This window comes from Purpureocillium lilacinum (assembly GCF_023168085.1).
Source record: "Purpureocillium lilacinum CBS 284.36 DNA, scaffold_8, whole genome shotgun sequence".
Lineage (NCBI taxonomy): Eukaryota > Fungi > Ascomycota > Sordariomycetes > Hypocreales > Ophiocordycipitaceae > Purpureocillium > Purpureocillium lilacinum.
The window spans coordinates 1,003,167-1,022,678 of NW_027072118.1; the positions used below are offsets into that span (position 1 = coordinate 1,003,167).

The following is a 19,512-nucleotide window of genomic DNA, read 5'->3' on the forward strand; positions in this document are numbered from 1 at the left end:
TTCGGCGGGTTGGTCTTGACGATGAGTCTCGCATAGCTCGTCGTGTCGAAAAGGCGCCAGTAGTGCTTGACCTCCTTGGCAAAGGATATGATCAGGGTCCGGGTCGGGCGCTGATCCGAGTCCTGTTTCGCAGTGATCACCCTCTCCGGGGTTTGGCCGGTTTGCGTGGCGACCTCGTCTCGGATCGCCTTCTCGTCGTCGATGGCTTCGCCAAAGATGTTATTGAAGCGGCGTGGGCAGCCTTGGACCGCATACGTGTACCACTCCTGTCGCTTTTCAACGATCTGTGCGGAGATGTCCGGAGCCCACTCGGCCTGCCGTTCAGTCAGAAGATCCCTGGTTGCCACGTCAGCGGCGCGGATGGCCCATCCGGTTTTGCAAGGGTGGGCTTCCGGGATGCGGCTCCGGGCGATGCCGAGCTTGTCGGCGATGTGGGTCCGGACGGCGAAACTTCGGGACATGTCGGCGGTATGGCCGGGGCGGAGGCGGGCGAAGACCCGGAAGTCGTCCGTCGGTGGAGGCAGCGGTTTGCGTTGCCCCTGACGACGCGGGGGCAACTGTTGTTGCCATTGATTCTGCGGAGCTGCGCTGACAGGGTCTGCGGTGGTCCCCGCAGCAGCTGGGGCTGGGCGTCTGGCGCCGACCGCAGCTGCGTAGGAGGGCTTCGTCGGAGGGAGGTTGGTGTGCGTGCCGGCGAGTACATCAGTCCAGTACTGCAGGAAGCTGCTGGAAAACTTCTGGGCGAATTGAAGTGCGGGTCCAGAAGTGAACTGTTTCGCTGTGTCGTCGAATGAGGAGCAGAATGCCCTGAACACGGCTAGTTTGGCGCTATAGACCTCGTTCTGGGCGACAACGAGCTTGTCGGCGGCGTTGGCGATTGAGACGGGGCCGTCGCCGGGCTGCGGGTCGGCTTCGCTAGAGTCGAAATGGACAGCGCGCTGAGCTCCTTCCGTGGCTGCAGCGTAGGAAACCGCCTGAAGCGGCAATGACGGCGTGTATGCTGTCCGTAGCGCAGAGCGCGAGACGCCAATCTCGCCCTCACGGGTGGCGGGGCTGTTGCGCAGAAGGGCGACACGCGCTCCTCTGGCTAGGCCGGAGGGGGTCCTGGGACCCAGATCGAAAGGATCATCATTATGAGGCGGGCTGGACGAGGCCGATGCCATCGCCGCCGCCGCCGCCGGCTGCACAGGGCGCAGGATGGGCGGATTACGGTGTACTTGTTAAGGGATAAGGTGTGTATTGGGCTACTTTCTTAACAGTTACATGCCAAGAAAGTAAAAATGCAGGGAAGGATGCCTGCCAAGGCCGCGCGGAAGCGATTCGAGGACGGCCAGACTACCCTAGAGCAGGCCGAGCTGTATCGAATTTTGACGGCGATGATGCCTGTAGACGCGCTCACGGCGGACTGGAGCATGGGGAGCAATCAGCCGCTTCAAGAAAAGCATGTCAACGCTCTTTACACCATTTTCCAGCGCGGCGACATGAAGCGGGCCAGCTATCCGCTCGCTGTGCTGAGCACACGTTCCGAGGTCCAATGCATGCTTCACAGGATGGGCTACGACGGAGACACACCGGATGCGGATGACTTCCCGTCGTTTGACAAATGGCTGCTGGTGCATGATCGCCCAGTCGAGCTCCTTGACGGCCAGCATCGCGTCGCGGCCCTCAGGCGGCTTGTGTCCACAACCGGCGCTGGCAAGCAAGAGCTCTACTGGCCTTGCAATTTTTACGATCGTGGTATGCCACAAGCGGCGGCGCACCGGTTGTGGCGTGAGCGTCGTGACTGATGAGACGGCACAGATGCGCTTCCACCCCAACTGAACCTCGAGCTGCGGATGAACCGTCGGGACCCGACAATGGCAGACAGCCACGGCGACATCTGGGTCCAGCTTGCGACCGCGGCGTCCGAGCGGCCCCGCATCTCCCACGGCACCGTCGACGAGATGAAAAAGCAGATGCTTGACGCGCCTCCATTTGGGACTGAGATCAGGTTGGTAGTTCCATTGGACATGCTCGACGGAGCAACGTTAATCAGTACCATTACTTGGCAGGAGTTGTTTTGACCGCCTGCGTAAATCTAGCAACTTGATGTTGACGCCTTTGCCTCCACACTGCCGGACGTCGCGCTGCGGATGGATCGGGAGTGAAGACGGACAGCGGGGGTCGGACGCATGATCAACGGATGTATCAGGTGGGGTCGTGTATGCCCGTGGGGTGCCTTTCCCGACGTTGCCTGGTAACAAGGAGTGGGGCCGGTGGCCTTACATAATAGCCCCAGATGGCCCTGTTGCTGGCCAGACCTGTCACGACAAAGTCCAAGGGATCCCAAGTCTGTCAAGTCAAGCATCTCAATTCTCATCATGGCGGGAGGGACACAGGCGCGACTACCCAGCTCCCTTGAATCGCAAGCTGACCATAATTCGGATTGTTTTGGTACCACACCTCCTGAGCGACAGTCGCGCTTGCCACCGACACCACCCGCAACGGACGAGCGACGTGTTCGGACGGTCGACACGTCTCACGACAACGACTTCCTACATATGCTCCGCAGTCGTGCAACGAGTCTTCTGGACCCGTGGACGGTAATATCGGTGGACCCACAGCAGTACGGTCGGAACAAAGAGAGTATCGAGAGAATTTTCCCCAAGCACGATTTCGAGCCGGAAAACAAGTGCATTGTCATCCGCATGCCTTCACCAATCCACGAGTCCTTCTTGAAGAATTTCGAGCGCACCGTCGAGGGCGCAATACAGCGCATCGTTGATGGAGGGGGCGATGCTGGTGATTTCGCGTCGGGCATCACGAATGTTGGTTCTGCTCGTGTGTTGCTTGCAGAGGGCTGTGACGAGTCACGGAGGAGTGCGCTGAGGCGGCAACCCGATGCGCAATTCCAACACGAGACGATGGCATACCCTGGTGTCGTGATTGAGGTGTCCTATTCCCAGGACGGTAAAAGCCTCGCAAAACTGGCGCAAGATTATATTCTCTACTCGAACGGCAATATTGGAGCTGTCGTCGGCATTGACATCAACCCAGTGGGGAGCGAGTCGGCAGTATCCTTATGGCGCCCACAGTTTACTCCGTCAGAAGACCAAGGAGTGGATATTTTGGAAGCTCGACGGGTGGTTTCGCATATGGTGCGTATCACAATATCTTTCTTGAAGAGCTTACTTTGACGTGGCATAGCCTTTTCGTACAGCTGGCGGAGAACCTGCGAATGAAAACGAAAACCTGGTTCTATACCTCAGCGATTTTAACCCCCTCGAAGGATCTTCAGACTACCATTCGATGCCCCTCACGATCGCCTTAAGCAGTCTCCATAGGCTCCTTGCGCGTGCCGAGTTACTTCAACAGAGGAGAGAGTGTGGAGGCGGTTTTAGGTCCGATCGACGCACAAAGAGGCGACGACCGTCCTCCAGTCCCGACGAGCAGCTACGGTCCGATGACGAAGCAAAGTATGCCGAACTAGAAGCAGCTGCTGCGAAGCAAGCCGATCTAAGGGACGACGACTTTACAACCGAAACACCGCCACCCAAACGCCGGGCCCAGTGATGCCGTCAGGTGTGGTAACTGCCGAGCGGTTGTGTACCCGCAGTATCACAATGGCAGATCGCAGCTGAAGGAGGCGAATCACGGCAGCCAAGCACGTCCGCCGGGCAGTTCGATAACCGGCTGAAGAAGATTATCGGAACCTTTATCCTGGTCACTTTCAAAAGCAACAACACCAAAGAAGTCGGCACCAACCATTATCAGAGCGCATGGCACTATGGGAAGCCTACCTTTTTCCAGGTCCAGTTTCGTGCGCCTTATTTCTCGCCACCCCAAGACAGCCGCTATTTGCACCTGGGCGCCGTGTGCAAGGGCCCAGACCTCCCCGGTGGCCGCCCGCCCGACGCCGCCCCTCGCGTCCTGGCAGCAGATCAATTCCAGGAGCGCGAGCGTGCGGTGCATCAGGACTGGGTACGACTGATGGACCCGGACATCGAATCGGCCTCGGAGGCTGAAAGGACCAAGCGCTGCCATCGGGCGCTTCGCCATATGATTTTATGGGCGGGCCCCAGCTGGGGCTCCGACAAGAACGTAGACCACGTCGTGCCTTGGCGACGCGGCAAAGACAACTTCTTTCGACTCCCTATTGAGGCGACGAAGAGCGTGCGAGAAAGTGGCGACGACCTACTCTGCGAGCCGACAATCCTTTTGCCAACCCGACACAACATCATGACGCTCGCACGACGAATTGAGACGTTTTCGGGCCTGAGCGCAGAGGTCAAGCAGATGGTCACATGGATCAAGCGGCGTCTCAACAATGGGGGCAAACATATGACCTGCGCACCCACCTGGAGGCAAGGAAGAAGGCGACGGAGGTGACACGGCAGACGCCGTCGCTCCTGGGAGTATTCCTGTCGCAGACGGAGCCACCGCAACGATGCATACAGCCTGGGGAATCGGACGAGGTGGAGACGGATTCTGACAGCGGTTGGTTTGGCAGTGAATCGGAAGAGGAGGAGGTCCCAGAGTCGGATGATCTGGCGAGTTTGGTGTACGATAGTACTATTGAATGATGCGCGAAGTGCTTTGCGTGGTTTCCGGGAGGGCTGCTGTGGACTTGACGCACTGGGCCGCGATTTGGTTTGGGGGGGATCATACAACCCACCATCTGGCCGTCTCGCATTGCTATCTACTAAGAACTACACACATGGGTTGCAGACGCCCTTCTCCGGAGCAGGCCATATTTACTGTTCCATTTCATCCGACACGACCCCGTCACGCGCCCACTCTTCGACCCTGACTTGCATCGTCTGTTCGAACGTGGCCTTGCCCTTTGCCACCCCTTGGCGGACGGCTTCCGTCGGCGCTACAGTAAGGACGGAGACTCTGGAAACGGGACGACGCCGGGGAAGGTTGCTTATGATGTCGAACCGTTCACCGAACTTGGCGAGCAGTCGCTTGACGACTGGGGCGATGGCTTGAAGCAGTCGTTGGGTCCTCGGGTCGCTGCCGTCCCGTGGCCCGTCACCAAACAGCACAAAGAGGATGTGACTGGCGTTGACAAAGTCGAAAAGCTTTTCCAGCCGGTCACGTCTCCATTGACACATGCGTCGAGGCCCTATAGGGACTTTGTCGCACAGAGAGCATCCCCAACTCGTACAGGGCGCTTGTCTCACCTGCCTACAGTGCCTGTAGCTGCCTGGGAGGCAGCTACAACTGCCTAAAGAAGCGAAACCTTTCATTTGTGTATAAGAAATGCACGACGGAGAAAGACAGAGAGGAGTCTTGGACTCCTCAAGATAATTCTCATCAATTACTACGATGCCAGCTGTGATCCCTGTGGAGCCAATTGTCTGACAGACTTCCCTCCGGGCGTAATAAATCCATGCCATGCCGTACCAGACGTGAAGGTATCGGCCGCCGGAAAGGCCGGGAGACATGTTTCAGGTACCCGCCTTCCTGCATGGCGTGGTCCTGCAATAACCCAGAAATTGGATCTTCCGTTCATACAGAAGGTCGAATTGTTAACCTACCCGGCTGGAGAGCTGGCAATGGCGTCGAAGCCATAAGAAGGCTCAGACCTACGAGGACGGTTTATACCAGCTCTTGACCGTGCTTTAGGTATAAGGAGGCATTCCACAAAGGAATCAAAAACACCCATTCTGTCATAGTATCTACCAAGTTATGAAGTGCGTAGGCATCCAGAAAGAAAGGCAGGTTCCCAAGCTTTTGTTTTGAGCGCTTGAGCCCGATTTCCCGCTGTGTCGTCCAACTCTTGCACCAGAAGAGGAATTGTTTTGGTGTCCGTAATCCATCCCGAAATGCCCTTGATGCATCAAAATGCGAGAGCCAAGATAACTATGGATTGTATCCAGAGCCAGCCGGGTGCATTCCAATCTGGCGCCCCCTCCTTGTTGCCCGATGAGACAGATGTGGTTCTCGGAGCATCCGATGCCGTCTTTGTCACGGCAGCCAAATCCAACGTAGTCGTCGGTGTCACGACCACGGCGGCAAGGCTGCTTGCCACGACCTTGACATCCAAGTCACACGGTTTCGGATCCTGTGCCGCATCATTTGCAAAATGAGCGCAGCCGGTCTGATTTGCCTCGACCTTAACCGCCGTCCCCGGCTCAGGACATCCCTCATACCTTTGAATGGCATCTCGCGGCAGTATTGCCCCTGGCTTCAACGTAAATCTGACTGTGCCTCTCCTCTCCGGAAATGCCCCTCCATCAATTCTGAAGCCGCCATCAGGTCGATCCGTGCAGTTGGTTACGAACCTGAATTCCCACGCCAATGCGCATTCATCCTTGTCGCCGTCTCTCCAGGACGGAAAGCTATTTCCATCTCCATACTTGTCCCCTAGTGCGTCCGTGGCGTTGATATAGAAGAAAGGGTCTGCGAGTGGTGGCAGCTCGTTGTCGCCTTGGAGTTGGCCCCGACCGAACAAGGTCCGGTTCGTACAGTCGACGGCCCAGTAAAGTTCTGTAGAAAACGACAGTAGCACAGGGCTGTTACGGAGGCCTAGGATGATAGGAAACGGTGCCGCAACGCCGTAGGTCCTATTGCGGGGAAAGACAATTGAGATGTCGCCCGTCGCAGGAAAGCGAACTTGGTCCGCAGCCTGAGCTAAGACTGCCATGGCCAGTGTGCTGAGGTGTGTCAACTGCATCGCGATCAAGTCTTGGAGTGAAGTCTTGATTGAAGCTGCTCGCCCAAGGTGGACGATCAAAATATCAATTCGATCCAGAGCAGATTTTCACGGACCAGTCCGCTACGCGGTGCAAATGATGACCCGCTCAAGACCGTCAACGGTCAGCGTCAGCCCCCGTCCAGCTAGTCCTAGACAAACATGGCGGGGTTATGGTATGGGTCGTGACGTGCCGCCTCTGTCGTCTTGCATAAGTCCTACATGCCATCTAATCTGCCACTGTTTGACAGGCGGGTCGGAAGGTCAAGCCAACCGAGAGTAGAGTTCAGGAGTTGCCAAAGGCTTCGTGGCGCTGTTTGCAGGCGTGGATACTAGCCAGGGTGTGTGGCGGCGTGGTTGACCTTTGTTATCTGCCGGGCTTACTCCACAATGACCTGCAAGGCAAGGATTGGTCGCCGCGGCATCACAAGGACGTCGAGAAGCCCACATGAACAGTCCCTGCAGCCATCGTACGCGGATGTTGCGCGCTCAAAGAGAGAGGTCACGACAACCGTTATCCCAGTCATTGAGGGAAATACAGAAATAAGAGCTGCAATAGCGCGGGGGTTTGACTCTGTATGTGTTTACTTAGTGAAATTCACTTGCAGACAGCCAAATGCCAGCCAAGAGTCGCCTCCCGGCCGCCACATGCCAGCGCAACGCGCAGAACAGCGAGCTCATCGCAGTGACCGACCAGTCCCAACGTCCCCAAGGCAGCCGCCTGGCTGACCTGGCCCGCCTCGTCCGCCCACGTCCTGACCGAGCGCGAGCTGGTCGAAACCCAGGTTTCAAAGTGGGTCCTCCGCAACTGGCTTGTCCCGGTGCGGCCCGGTGTCAGCCAGTGTCCTGTCTCCGTTGCAGGTGCCCTAGCCCTCAAGCGTGACAGTCGGCGGCCCTCCCGTGCGGATCGCATCATTGACTTCGGCTCGGGCCGTTGACTCGAGATGCACCAAAATCGGCTTCTCGTCCTGGGCGCCTCATGAGCACATCCGTGCTGGCGTCGCGTGTTATGCAGTGGCCGGCGTCAGACGCGAGGCTCGGGCCGAGGCTGATGTCGAGGAGACCATCAAGTGCCGGTTGGCGACGCGACCGCCGTCGAAGCAACAGTCGCGATGCAACCAAGCGTGCACGTTGGAAAGACCAGCACGACGAGTGTGTATGGGATGAAGAGTCGAAGGAGACGAGAAGCTGGGGCCGCGTCCTTATTATGGGCGTCCCAAAATGGAATGGCCCACCGGGGCGGCTGAACATGACGGGGGTGCCAACTTGCTTTTTTCGGTGCATGCGAGAGTGGTCGGAGGCCCCTGCGTCTGTCCGACAGGCCCTGCAACACGCCGCCGTGCGATTCTTTGTCATCGTCGCGGCGTCGCAGAGCCCGCCGACTTCTGCACGCTCATCCCGCCAGAGCGCGGCCAGCACAGGCAAGCGCCGACGGGATGCGAGCGAGGAGAGCACCCCTGCCAAGGCCGCGTGTGTGTGTGTGTGTGTGTGTGTTATTATTTAACGTCCGGGAAGCTATTAAGCTAAAGCCCCTATCGGGGCAAAGGACGTGCTAGGCTGATGGAAGTCTATCTACAAATGACATCAGCTCCAAACCGCTATGCTTCGCCGAGTTCCTGCCGGTTGGGCCAGGGGAGCAGTCACTGCGTTGTGGCTGCCTCAGGCGCCAATGGCTATCATTTCGGCCGCCCCGCAGTTTGCGCCGACGCGTCCTCATTTCAAAACAAACACCATCTAGCATCTCATCGGCTCAAGGCGCTCTTTCGTCGGAGCCTCGCACCCGTCCGCGGGATGTAGAGTCGCATGCGACGTTGCGTCGCTGTCGTCACCCATCTTCTTGATGGGTCTGGGAAGGCTTTTCCTCAACGGCTGCGCCTCGCAGCCAGAGTGGAGGGCCTCAGCCGGGTGAAGGGCGCTGGCACGCCCTTCGCTCGACCGTGACCAGCAATTGAAAACATACAAAAACAAAACAAAAAGGAAGAAAGGGAGTGTTGTTCGCCTAATGGCGCGGGCAGATCCTTTGGAAGAAGGAGCTTTCCGACGTCATCTCGACGAAGGCTTTGAAGCCCTTGCCTACTGCATGATGTATCGCTTCGGCCGGTGAGGGTGCAAGCCTCATCCGGAGCCGTGGCGGTACTTTCCTGCAGTAGAACGGGTGCTCTGGGGCTTTGCGTCGTCCGCATGAGCAGTCAAGACGTGCGTCGTCATGATTGAATCGCTCGTGGTAGTCGGCGAAGTCTCCATGGCGAGATCTCGCCGCAAGGAGGCTGTGGAGCGTTGCCCTTGGGAGCGCCAACTCTGGAGGGCAACTTGTGGTCGCCTCGAGGTTCAGAGTTTTGTATGACTCTGGCGCTTCAGTCGACCACCAAGCTTTGAAGGCGTCTCTCGGTTGCTGCCTCGCAAGTCGGCGCAGGTGGGCCAGAGATGGCATGGCTTCTGGTGGTTCAGGTTGCAAACAGCCCGCTTTGGCGAGGCCGTCAGCCTCCTCATTGCCCGGTATGTTGGTGTGCCCTGGTATCCAGCGGACCTGCACGTTTCCGTGCGAGGTCGCCAGTTCTTGGAACTTGGTGAACTTGTCATGCGACGAGTCGGCTGGGTTGCCTCGCAGACAGCTGGCTACAGCGAGATTGTCGGTACAGACCACGACCTCGCTTCTTGTGTCGCCCAGGCGGAGAGCTGCCCGAAGGCCTTCTAGGGCACCGGTTACCTCCGCGTCGAAGACTTCGGATGGGCCTAAGCGGCCCGATCCTTGGACTAGCGATTGCTTATCCCGGTGTACTGCGAAGCCGAATCCCACGGCGCCGTTTGGAAGTTGCGACCCGTCGGAGTAGACGATGAGCGTGGCTGCGGCGGTGGTTCCAAGCCATTCGAGGAAGTCACCAGCGGTCTCGGCTTTGTTTGCAGCCTGAAGAGGGCTGGCTTCTTTGTCGGAGTAATGGCGCGGCAGGAGCGCCGGCCGATGGCATTTCGGGAGGAGTTGGTCGGCGCGTTGTAGCCTTGATTGGAACGTTGGCTTGGCACGACGGGTCGAGCTGGGGTTCCGAGTGTGCGGCGCCCGAGGGGTTTTCCGCGAGGCGCGTTTAACAAGGGGATGTCGTCCGTCGAGAGACTTCAAGCGCGCCGAGAAACGCACCTGCTGAGCGGCGAGTGCGATGGCCGCAGGCGGTGTGCCAGCTTCGCGGTGCATGGCTGGGATCGGGGTCGTCTTCCACACGGGAAGGGCAGCTCGGATGGCGTGTCTCAGGACTTTGTCCAGACGTAGCATGAGGTGCTTTATTTGCGTCGACACGAGGCGATTCGGGTTCGCAACGCTAGGCGCCGTCTCTCCGGGATACCACGCTTCTGCGCCGTAAAATAAGGTCGGTTCGACACATGCTTTGACTGCTCTGCGGACGGCGCGAGGAAGAGGGCCGTGCTTGGTGTTTGCGATGCCTTTAAGGAGATTGGCCACTCGCCTGGCCTTGGCGGACCACTCGTCCACGTGGAATTTGAAGGAGAGCTTGCGGTCGAGCCAGAGCCCGAGCCAGCGCATTGCGTCTCCGGGGATAATCTCGGTGCCGCCTTGGAATACGGATGGGCGGGAGGGGATCTTCTTCCGGGAGAAATGCATCACCTCGGTTTTGTCCGGGTCGAAGGTGACGCCGTTGGCGGTACCCCAAGCGAGAAGTTCTTCCATATCTCGGGACGCGAGAGCAGTCGTTTCTTCAAGCGTTCGCCCGGTGCGCAGGATTGCTGTGTCATCTGCGTAGCCGAAGCGACCATCAGAGTTCCCGAGGCGGTAGATCGGGGCGATGTACAGGGCGAAGAGAATCGGGGATACAGGTGAGCCTTGAGCAAGGCCACACCGAAGAGGCGACGCTGGCGTTTTGACGTCTTGGAATCTGATTGCGGCCGAGCGGTCTTGCATGAAGGAGCCGGCCCATCTGACGAGGTGCGTCGGCCACCCTTGCTGCCGGAGTCGGAGGATAAGTCGGTTGCGCATGACGGTGTCAAAAGCCCCTTGTACATCCATTGTGACTAGCGTGGCAACTTGGCCTTTGGCCAGAGCTGTTTCGATGTCATGCACGAGGGCGGCCACTAGATCGACAGCAGACCTCTTTGGAAGGGCGCCTATCTGCTGAGGGTGCAGGATACCGTACCGTATCGAGGCCCAAGCCAAGCGGCGAGCGATAAGCCTTTCCAGTCCTTTGCCAAGGCATGAGAGCAGTGATATTGGCCTCCAGGCACGTGCCTTGGAAAGATCACGCTTGCCTGGCTTTTCGATCATGACCACTTCGGCCTCCTTGAACCTCAGAGGGTGGTATCCAAGAGACAGGCACCCCTGATATAGGCGTTGGATGTGGCAGCGTAGAGCGGGCCATGCCGTTCGGAGCAGGCGTACCGTGATGTTGTCCGACCCTGGCGACGTGTTGCCTGTACGCAGTAGAGCGTCTTGGACTTCTTCAATGGGCACCTTGGGCGAGAAGGGGATGGGTATGGTGTCTTCTGCCGGTGCCCAGGGGTCAGAGATGTCGTCGTCTACAGTTCTGCGCTCGAGAGTAGCGTGTCGTAGGGCCTCGGCCTTGCCGATTTGAGTCTCAATGATTGTTTCGCCGACCTGTAGGGGTGGCGGACGGAATACCCCAGGCCGCTTCAGCCATCGCGTGATCTTAAACACATCCTTGTCGCTTTGCACGCTGTCGATGAGGTCGCGCCAGTATGCCCGCTTCGCGCGTCGCACCACACGCCGCAGGTCGCGGCGAGCGAGCTGTACGTCGCGGTTGAAGCCGAGTGGGAATGCCCGTCTGACGCAGCGGAGCTCCGCAACAGACGCTGCACACTCCTCGTTCCACCAGGGGGCCTTCCGCGGCCTGCATTGGGATTGGCGGCCGGCCGCACGAGCTGCAGATTGTATGAGGTCTATAATCGCATCCGCGAGTTGGTCGAGATCTGCCGCTGTTGTTGTTGCTTGGGGAATGATCGTGGTCCCTGAGAGAACCAGCTCCTTAAAACGCTTGAGTTCCTCGTCGCTTGCGAGGAGAATCTTTCCCGGCGGGAGTGTGGCTGGCTTGAGAGCCGGGAGAGAGATGCTGAGGGTGAAGTGGTCCGAGCTCGTGGCAAGATGGTCTTCCACCGTCGCCTCGGCCAAGAGAATATTTGAGAAGACCAGGTCTATGGCATTGCCGTGAGCATTCGTGGGTGTGTTAATCGGGTTGAGGAGAGCCAAATCGTTTTCTGCAGCCCATTCTGCGATTTGGCCGCCGTGACCGCGGGAGGGGCCAACCTGCCACGTGTGATGTCGCGCGTTAAAGTCGCCTGCGATGATGCATTGGCTGGGTATCAACCATGCAAACAGGATTTCAAGGGCTGAGTCCACATCCGGTTCCCGATATACGTTCACCAGTGTGACGCCATTGACCACGAGCCAGAGGATGTCTCGGGAGAGAGCGGGGCGTTGCTGGTCGGCTAGGAGTCTTGCACCCCGGCGAATATATGTCATGACGCGCGGTCGGGTGTCGATGTCTTCCCAGGTGCTGACCGGTGAGTAGGTGTCGTACGCCGGGTGTGTTTTGGTGAGGCAGCGGGAGTCGCGGACTTGCGTCCAGGGCTCTTGTAGGAGTATGACCTCGTATCGTTCTGCGTCAGCAAGGGCGAGTGCGCAATCGTGTGAGGGGCCATTCTTGCCGACATTGGCTTGAAAGACCCGGAAAGGTCGCTTGTCACGATGTTGTCGTCTAGGTCGTCTGTTCATAGTGACGGGTCTGGGGAGGCAAGGCGGCGCTTCTTTGGCGAAGTAGTAGGCGGCGGGCTGGAGGTGCGAATCTCAGCAGCGGGGGTGCCGAGGCGGCACGTAGAGGTGAGCGGTGGAGTGGGCGTGGACATCGAGGGCGCTGGACTCAGCGAGGATCTCACTGACGGCGAGGAGCTTGCGGGTGGTGCAAGACCGTTCCCAACATACTCGCTCGCTTGTTCCGGCATCTCGATGCTTTGCCTCACGGGCGGGGAATTGCTCCTTTCGCTGTGTGCCGTCGAGGCTCGACTGATGGCCGAGTCTGTGGAGGTCGTTGGGATAGCTGGAGAGGGCTTGATGGGACTGGTCGATGCTTCGGTGCTGTGCCTGACGCTGGAAGCGCTTTCAACGGTTGGAATTGCTGATGCTTGATTGTTTGGGGCATCGGGAGCGGCCGCAGAGGCAGCAGGTGTCTCGCTAGGGCGTGGTGCAACACTTTGCATCGCAGGCTCCGGGGTGCTTGCGTCACTTGATGTCGGTGTGCTTCGGGAGGACGTGGAGGTCGTGTCGCTCGCTGTCGCTGGTTGGGATTCGGAGCTCGAAGACGCTTCCCGCGGAGGGGATGCTACCGCCTTGGCTGTGTGCTGTTGGAAGAGACGCAGACCCACGCGACGGACGCGATCCTTCTCGGGCCTATTGAGGCTACGTACTACTCCGTTCACCTTTTTGGGACGGGCCGGGCACAGGGAGAAGTCGACCGCGTGCGGTCCGCGGCAGTTGGCGCATTGCTGTGTGGCTGTACAGGTATCCAAAGTGTGTCCAATCCTACCACAATTCTTGCAGCGTGCCTGGCGTCCGCAGCTGTAGCGAGAGTGGTAGTCCCAGCAATTGTCGCACTGCTTCGGGGGTCTGGTCTTGGTGATGCGTCTTGCGTAGCTTGTTATGTCAAAAAGACGCCAGTAGTGCTTGACTTCCTTGGCAAAGGATATGATCAGGGTTCGGGCCGGACTCTGGTCCGAGCCCTCTTTCGCGGTTATCACCATCACTGGAGTTTGGCCCGTTTGCGTGACGACTTCATCTCGGATCGCCTTTTCGTCGTCGATGGTTTCGCCAAAAATGTTGTTGAGACGGCGCGGGCAGCCTTGCACTGCGTACTTGTACCACTCATGTCGCGTTTCAACGATCTCTGCGGAGATGTCTGAAGCCCATTCAGTTTGTCGCTCAGTCAGAAGATCCCTGGTTGTCAAGTCAGCGGCGCGGATGGCCCATCCGGTTTTGCAAGGGTGGGCTTCCGGGATGCGGCTCCGGTCGATGCCGAGCTTGTCGGCGATGTGGGTCCGGACGGCGAAACTTCGAGATATGTCGGCGGCATGGCCGGGGCGGAGGCGGGCGAAGACCCGGAAGTCGTCTGTCGGTGGAGGCAGCGGATGGCGTTGCCCCTGACGACGCGGGGGCAGCTGTTGTTGCCATTGATTCTGCGGAGCTGCGGTGACAGGGTCTGCGGTGGTCCCCGCCGCAGCTGGGGCTGGGCGTCTGGTGCCGACGACTGTTGCGTAGGAGGGCTTCGTCGTGGGGAGGTTGGTGTGCGTGCCGGCGAGTACGTCGGTCCAGTACTGCAAGAAGCTGCTGGAAAACTTCTGGGCGAATTGAAGTGCGGGTCCAGAAGTGAACTGTTTCGCTGTGTCGTCGAATGAGGAGCAAAAGGCCCTGAACACGGCTAGTTTGGCGCTATAGACCTCGTTCTGGGCGACAACGAGCTTGTCGGCGGCATTGGCGATTGTGACGGGGCCGTCGCCGGGTTGCGGGTTAGGTTCGCTAGAGTCAAAATGGACAGCGCGCTGAGCTCCTTCCGTGGCTGCAGCGTAGGAGACCGCGTGAAGCGGCGATGACGGCGTGTATGCCGTCCGTAGCGCAGAGCGTGAGACGCCAATCTCGCCCTCACGGGTGGCGGGGCTGTTGCGCAGAAGGGCGACACGCGCTCCTCTGGCTAGGCCGGAAGGGGTCCTGGGACCCAGATCGAAAGGATCATCATCATGAGGCGGGCTGGACGAGGCCGATGCCATCGCCGCCGCCGCCGCCGGTTGCGCAGAGCGCAGGATGGGCGGATTACGGTATACTTGTTAAGGAATAAGGTGTGTATTGGCCAACTTTCTTAACAGTTGCATGCCAAGAAAGTACGAATGCAGGGAAGGATGAGCGCTCGACTCCGCGGCTGCCAAGGCCGCGCGGAAGCGATTCGAGGACGGCCAGACTACCCTAGAGCAGGCCCAGCCGTATCGAATTTTGACGGCGACGATGCCGGTAGACGCGCTCACGGCGGACTGGAGCATGGGGATGGGCAAGGGGAGCAATCGGCCGATTGAAGAAAAGCACGTCAACGCTCTTTGCACCATTTTCCGAGGCGGGGACATGAAGCGGGCGAGTTATCCGCTCGCCGTGCTTAGCACGCGTTCCGACGTCCAATGCATGCTTCACGAGATGGGCTACGACGGAGACACGACAGAGACGGAGGACCTGCCCGCGTTTGACAATTGGCTGGTCAACCGCCGTCCGGTCGAGCTCGTTGACGGCCAGCATCGCGTCGCGGCCCTCAAACGACTCGTATCCAAAACCGGCGCCGACAAACAAGAACTCCACTGGCCTTGCCATTTTTACGATCGTGGTATGCCATAAGCGGCGTCGCATCGGTTGTGGCGTGAGCGTCGTGACTGACGAGACGGCACAGATGCGCTTCCAGCCGAACTGAACCGCGCGCTGCGGATGAACCGCCGGGACCCGACAATGGCAGACAGCCACGGTGACATCTGGGTGCAGCTTGCGACCGTGGCGTCCGAGAGGCCCGGCATCTTCCACGGCACCGTCGACGACATGAAAGTCCAGACGCTTGACGCGCTGCGTCTCAGCAGCGACACCGGCTTCCCGCTTACCCGGCTCGTCATCATCTGGCGCAACGAGCGCTGGCGGCAGATGACTACGCGGTGGTGCGAGACGACCGTCGGCCGCGCCACCTTCCAGATCACGACCTGGGACTGGATGATATGCCACCGGATCGATGATGTGTGTATGAGACGGATGGCTATTGGAAATATCTGGGCTGACGTTTTGATAGTTTTGGTCCATGGCATTTCGGCAGTTGTTGGGTAGGCTGGCAGCTGCTCGACGAAGCCGCGAGGGACGTCTCGTCCGACAACCAAAAGTTGCTGAGCGCCTTTACCGGCGCCGAGAGGACCCAAAGCAGGTACAGGGAGTCTTCTACCGAGGTCAAATTTAACAAGCCGGTCAGTCAACAGCAGCCATCACACTCCGAACTGAAAGCAGTGCTGCCAACCTTCCGGTCCAGTTCGCAGGCCCGCCCATGGAGCCAGTGGTCTGGCAGGGCTAGACGGGGAAAGGGCCCACCGAAGGCCACCAGTAGGACAGAGACACTATCTGCCTTGGATTCCCACCGCCTCGCTTCGCCACCGTAACCGCCATCGCGCCTCGCACCAGTGCTGGGGCCGCCAAGCAGTAAATTTGCATTCGCTGCAACTCGGCCGGTTTTGTCTTGAAGCACCTGGTGAGCGCCGCCAACTTAAGAGCCGATCCAGCCGTTGCTGTACAGTCCACGTCGAATCTCGCGGCTGTCGGCCCGTGGAGGTGGGCCACCGCATACTCACACCATCGGCGGGTGTCCTCTACGTATGTCGGCTAGACCGTCTTGTGCCAGACAGGGTAGTGACTAGCGCGCTTCGAATGAATGCGCTCTGCCTTATTGTCTCGCGTCGCAACATTGGACTGTGTCCGAAAGTACGCCGATAATGCTGTGGCAGCACTTTTCGTCAACGCTTCGCCAGGAAAGCTGATGCACCAACAGGGAGTCGCAGGCGAACGGCGGTAGTCAACCGTGGAGACAACGACAAGCCCCCATGGTGGCAGCGACCTGGAGCCTGCGCTGGTCTGCTACGGTCAACACGGCTCCGCGAGGCGGAGTAGCGGCTGGAGGCGGTCTTCCTGCCAGCTGGGCCGCGGCACTCAGCATGGGAGAGCGCTTCCAGTCAGCCTCAGTAAGTAGCGGCCGAGTTCGCCTTGGAGCACCTCACCGACGTCAAAGCATGACGCGTGAGGGCTATTCGAAACTTTCGACAGAGAGGGCGATACCGCTCGTTTTCTCGAACATGTCCTGGCGTGTCCGAATCCGTCCACTGGTAGGCAGTACCTTTCGCCCGAAGTGACTTCGGTGGTGGGAGCAACGACATATCGCCATAAGGTGCGCCATCTACGTAAGCGGCGAGCTTGGCCGACAGTGGTCGTTGCACGCAGGCAGAGGGAGTTCAAGATCACGATGTACTATGCAGCTACAATTTAGGAACGATGCGCTACGTGGGCCTGACACCCCTAGCACAAGTCGGAAATAGGCCATCATCTCATAGCACCTATTCAAATCGAGTTCATGCCTCACCCTCTACTCCTACTAATCCCGGGCAGTATCAATGGCCTTGCAACACCTGAACCAACAATGCGAGCTTACCAACGCATGAGTCATCTGATTAAGTAGCGTATGCACTTAATAGCTCGATCAAGTTCCCTTCAGGATCAGCCACATATGCGTATCTGTTGCCGGCGCGAAACTCATCAGGAGCAGGCGGCGAAACACCCCGGCATCCGCTGTTTGACTGAGTAATATACTCATAAACGCCATCCAGATCACCAACCATCAGAGCGAGGTGAAAGTAGCCTTGAATCTTACTGCCGTCCATTGCATCCTTGGGCAATTGAATCCTTGATGAGTCCGCATTTTGTACCAACTCAATGATGACACCTTTGGGATTCTGAAGTTGGACGACCTGGTATAACTGAGGTGCATGAACCGTGTAATTCTGGATGACGTTGTCGAAACCCATAAACTTGCGGTAAAAATGCGACAGTGCAGTTATGTTGGCGACGGACAGCCCAATATGGTTGAATTGAAACGCTTGTGGTTGGAGCGTGTGACTGTTAACGTTGATCGCCATGGTGTCGATTGATCAGAGAGTGGTTAGAGGGTGCTGTGCCGAGATATCAATGGGATAGCAATCGTGCGAGTAACACATTTCTTGCTATATAATCCCTGTAAGAAGCAGCGAAACGAGGATTTCGAAGTCCTGTTTAAGCGAGCGTAGTCCCAATTGAAACTTGGTGGCAAGCGAGGTAGGCTCGGGTAAAACAGCGCCGGCTTTAGCGGGCATAAACCCGCGGAAATCAGCCCCGCCGACAACCCAGCCCCGCGCGACTTATCTCCGTATCGATGCCCAACAACGATATGTCCAGGGACGAGCCTAGAATGACACCATCACGGGCATACAGTAACATTGGAGGACAGGGATATTGAACGGTCCACGTAAGTCATGCACGCAACCCGTGATGGCGCAGCCCACCCAGGTGCAAAACACGCCAGTTTGATACGTTGGTACCTTGTCCAGAGGCTGACTATTTGCGGTGCACGGATTTAGGGATGTCGGCGATGCTTGGAGTTAGATGCAAGTGCAGTCGTGGGCTGCAAAGCTTGGAGACCGGCATCCAAGCATACTGTAATTGTGCGAGAGTTTGTATTGAAAACCGAGGTCATTGCACCACAGCTCGCTTTCCGGGAAACCCAGATTTCGATAGCTCTCATCGCCGACATCTACAAGTGACATCATTGGGCGACCGACACCCGTTACGCGGCTCTGGTACAGCCCTGGCCGGTGGCATACAGTTCGCAACGTCGCATTGACTATGGTCCTGAGTCGCAGGGGTCTTACATACAATATCTCGTGACAATCCGTATTAATGTAACGAAGCGCGGTTACTGTGGCTTAGGAGGTAAGTTAGGCTTGGCGAGCGACGCGGTAAGGTTCCGTTGGGAACTCGTGCAACATCAGACAAAGTTTAGTTTCAGCCTGCAGATTTAGCTCACCGTGGTATATTCGCTCGTTTAGCCCTCACTGACCCTGTACTACTGCCTTAGATTGCTTGGGGCTCGCTAACCCATGACCCATCATGTGGCTTAACGGACATGTATGACGGTCCCATATGCTGACCTGTAGGCTAATTGGGCGGTCTATTACGGGGCTCTTGGGCTCATCGCTGCTTTGTGCTCACTGACACTAACGTATGACCACAGGAGTTCTCCGTTGAAAATCATGGGACGCCCAGCAAGCAGAGGATCACCTTTCGCCATACTTCGAGTCATGTTACGCGCAGGGTGATTTGAATTGCAAAATGACACGTGCAGTACGAACGTTGAGTACTTAGACACATATTTGATATGTAGCCGAGCACATGCAATGGCCACTCAAATGCCCCAACCTGCCATATTCAGGAGATCTCGGTCAAAGTTGCCGCCGCACAAGATAATAACGCTGGTCTGACCGCCAAGTCTGTGGGCAATCTTCTGAAAACCTGCGAGAGCTAAGGCTGCAGAGCCCTCGACAATCATGTTCTCATCGAAAGCAAGCTGTTTCAGGCTCGCTCCAATTTCATCCTCATCACATTCGACAACCTCGTCTACCACAGAGCTGGCCAGTGGGAGAGTGATTGTATCTTGGTCAATGCCACCTGACACTGCTTCAGCCAAGGTGGGAAGGTGATGCGTCTCCACGACTTGACCTGCGGCCATTGATGCAGCTAAAGCCCTTGAGTTGAGAGCCGAGACTCCGTACAATCTGACCTGCGGGTTGAAAGCCTTCAGAACGGAGCCGACTCCGCTGATCAGACCACCACCGCCCATGGAGATAAAGACGTTATCCATGTCTTCGCACTGTTCGAGGAGCTCAAGCCCGATGGTCCCTTGTCCTGCAATGATGTCTGGGTCGTTGTAAGGCGAAATATACGCGTAGGCCCCCGATGATGCAAGCTCCTGCGCATATGCCTCAGCCATTCCCGTCTCGGTGCCGTGTAGAATTACGGCAACGCCATATGACTTGATCTTCTCCAGTTTCGTCGGTACCACTGTTTCTGGAAGAACTACAGTCAAACTCCTAGACAGGAGCCGTGATGCAAGTGCGGCACCGATCCCGTGGTTCCCTGATGATGCTGTAATTAATGGGACTTGACCGCCCTGGCTCGACACTTTTGAGATTGCTCCTCGAAGCTTGAAAGATCCTGTGAGCTGGAAATTTTCAGC

At 57.9% G+C, this 19,512-nt stretch overlaps 2 protein-coding genes across 2 annotated transcripts; one reads left to right on the top strand and one right to left on the bottom strand.

The window, feature by feature from the left end:
- Positions 1-1,856: 1,856 nt before the first annotated feature.
- Positions 1,857-4,368, top strand: PLICBS_010135 (uncharacterized protein; the record flags this gene model as incomplete). The annotated part of the gene is made up of 4 exons (XM_065601832.1): positions 1,857-1,990; positions 2,552-2,807; positions 3,091-3,137; positions 3,645-4,368. 4 exons carry the CDS (start codon positions 1,857-1,859, stop codon positions 4,366-4,368), a joined length of 1,161 nt encoding a protein of 386 aa, XP_065457904.1.
- Positions 4,369-18,681: 14,313 nt separating this feature from the next.
- Positions 18,682-19,266, bottom strand: PLICBS_010136 (uncharacterized protein; the record flags this gene model as incomplete). The annotated part of the gene is made up of 1 exon (XM_065601833.1): positions 18,682-19,266. One exon carries the CDS (start codon positions 19,264-19,266, stop codon positions 18,682-18,684), a length of 585 nt encoding a protein of 194 aa, XP_065457905.1.
- Positions 19,267-19,512: the final 246 nt, after the last annotated feature.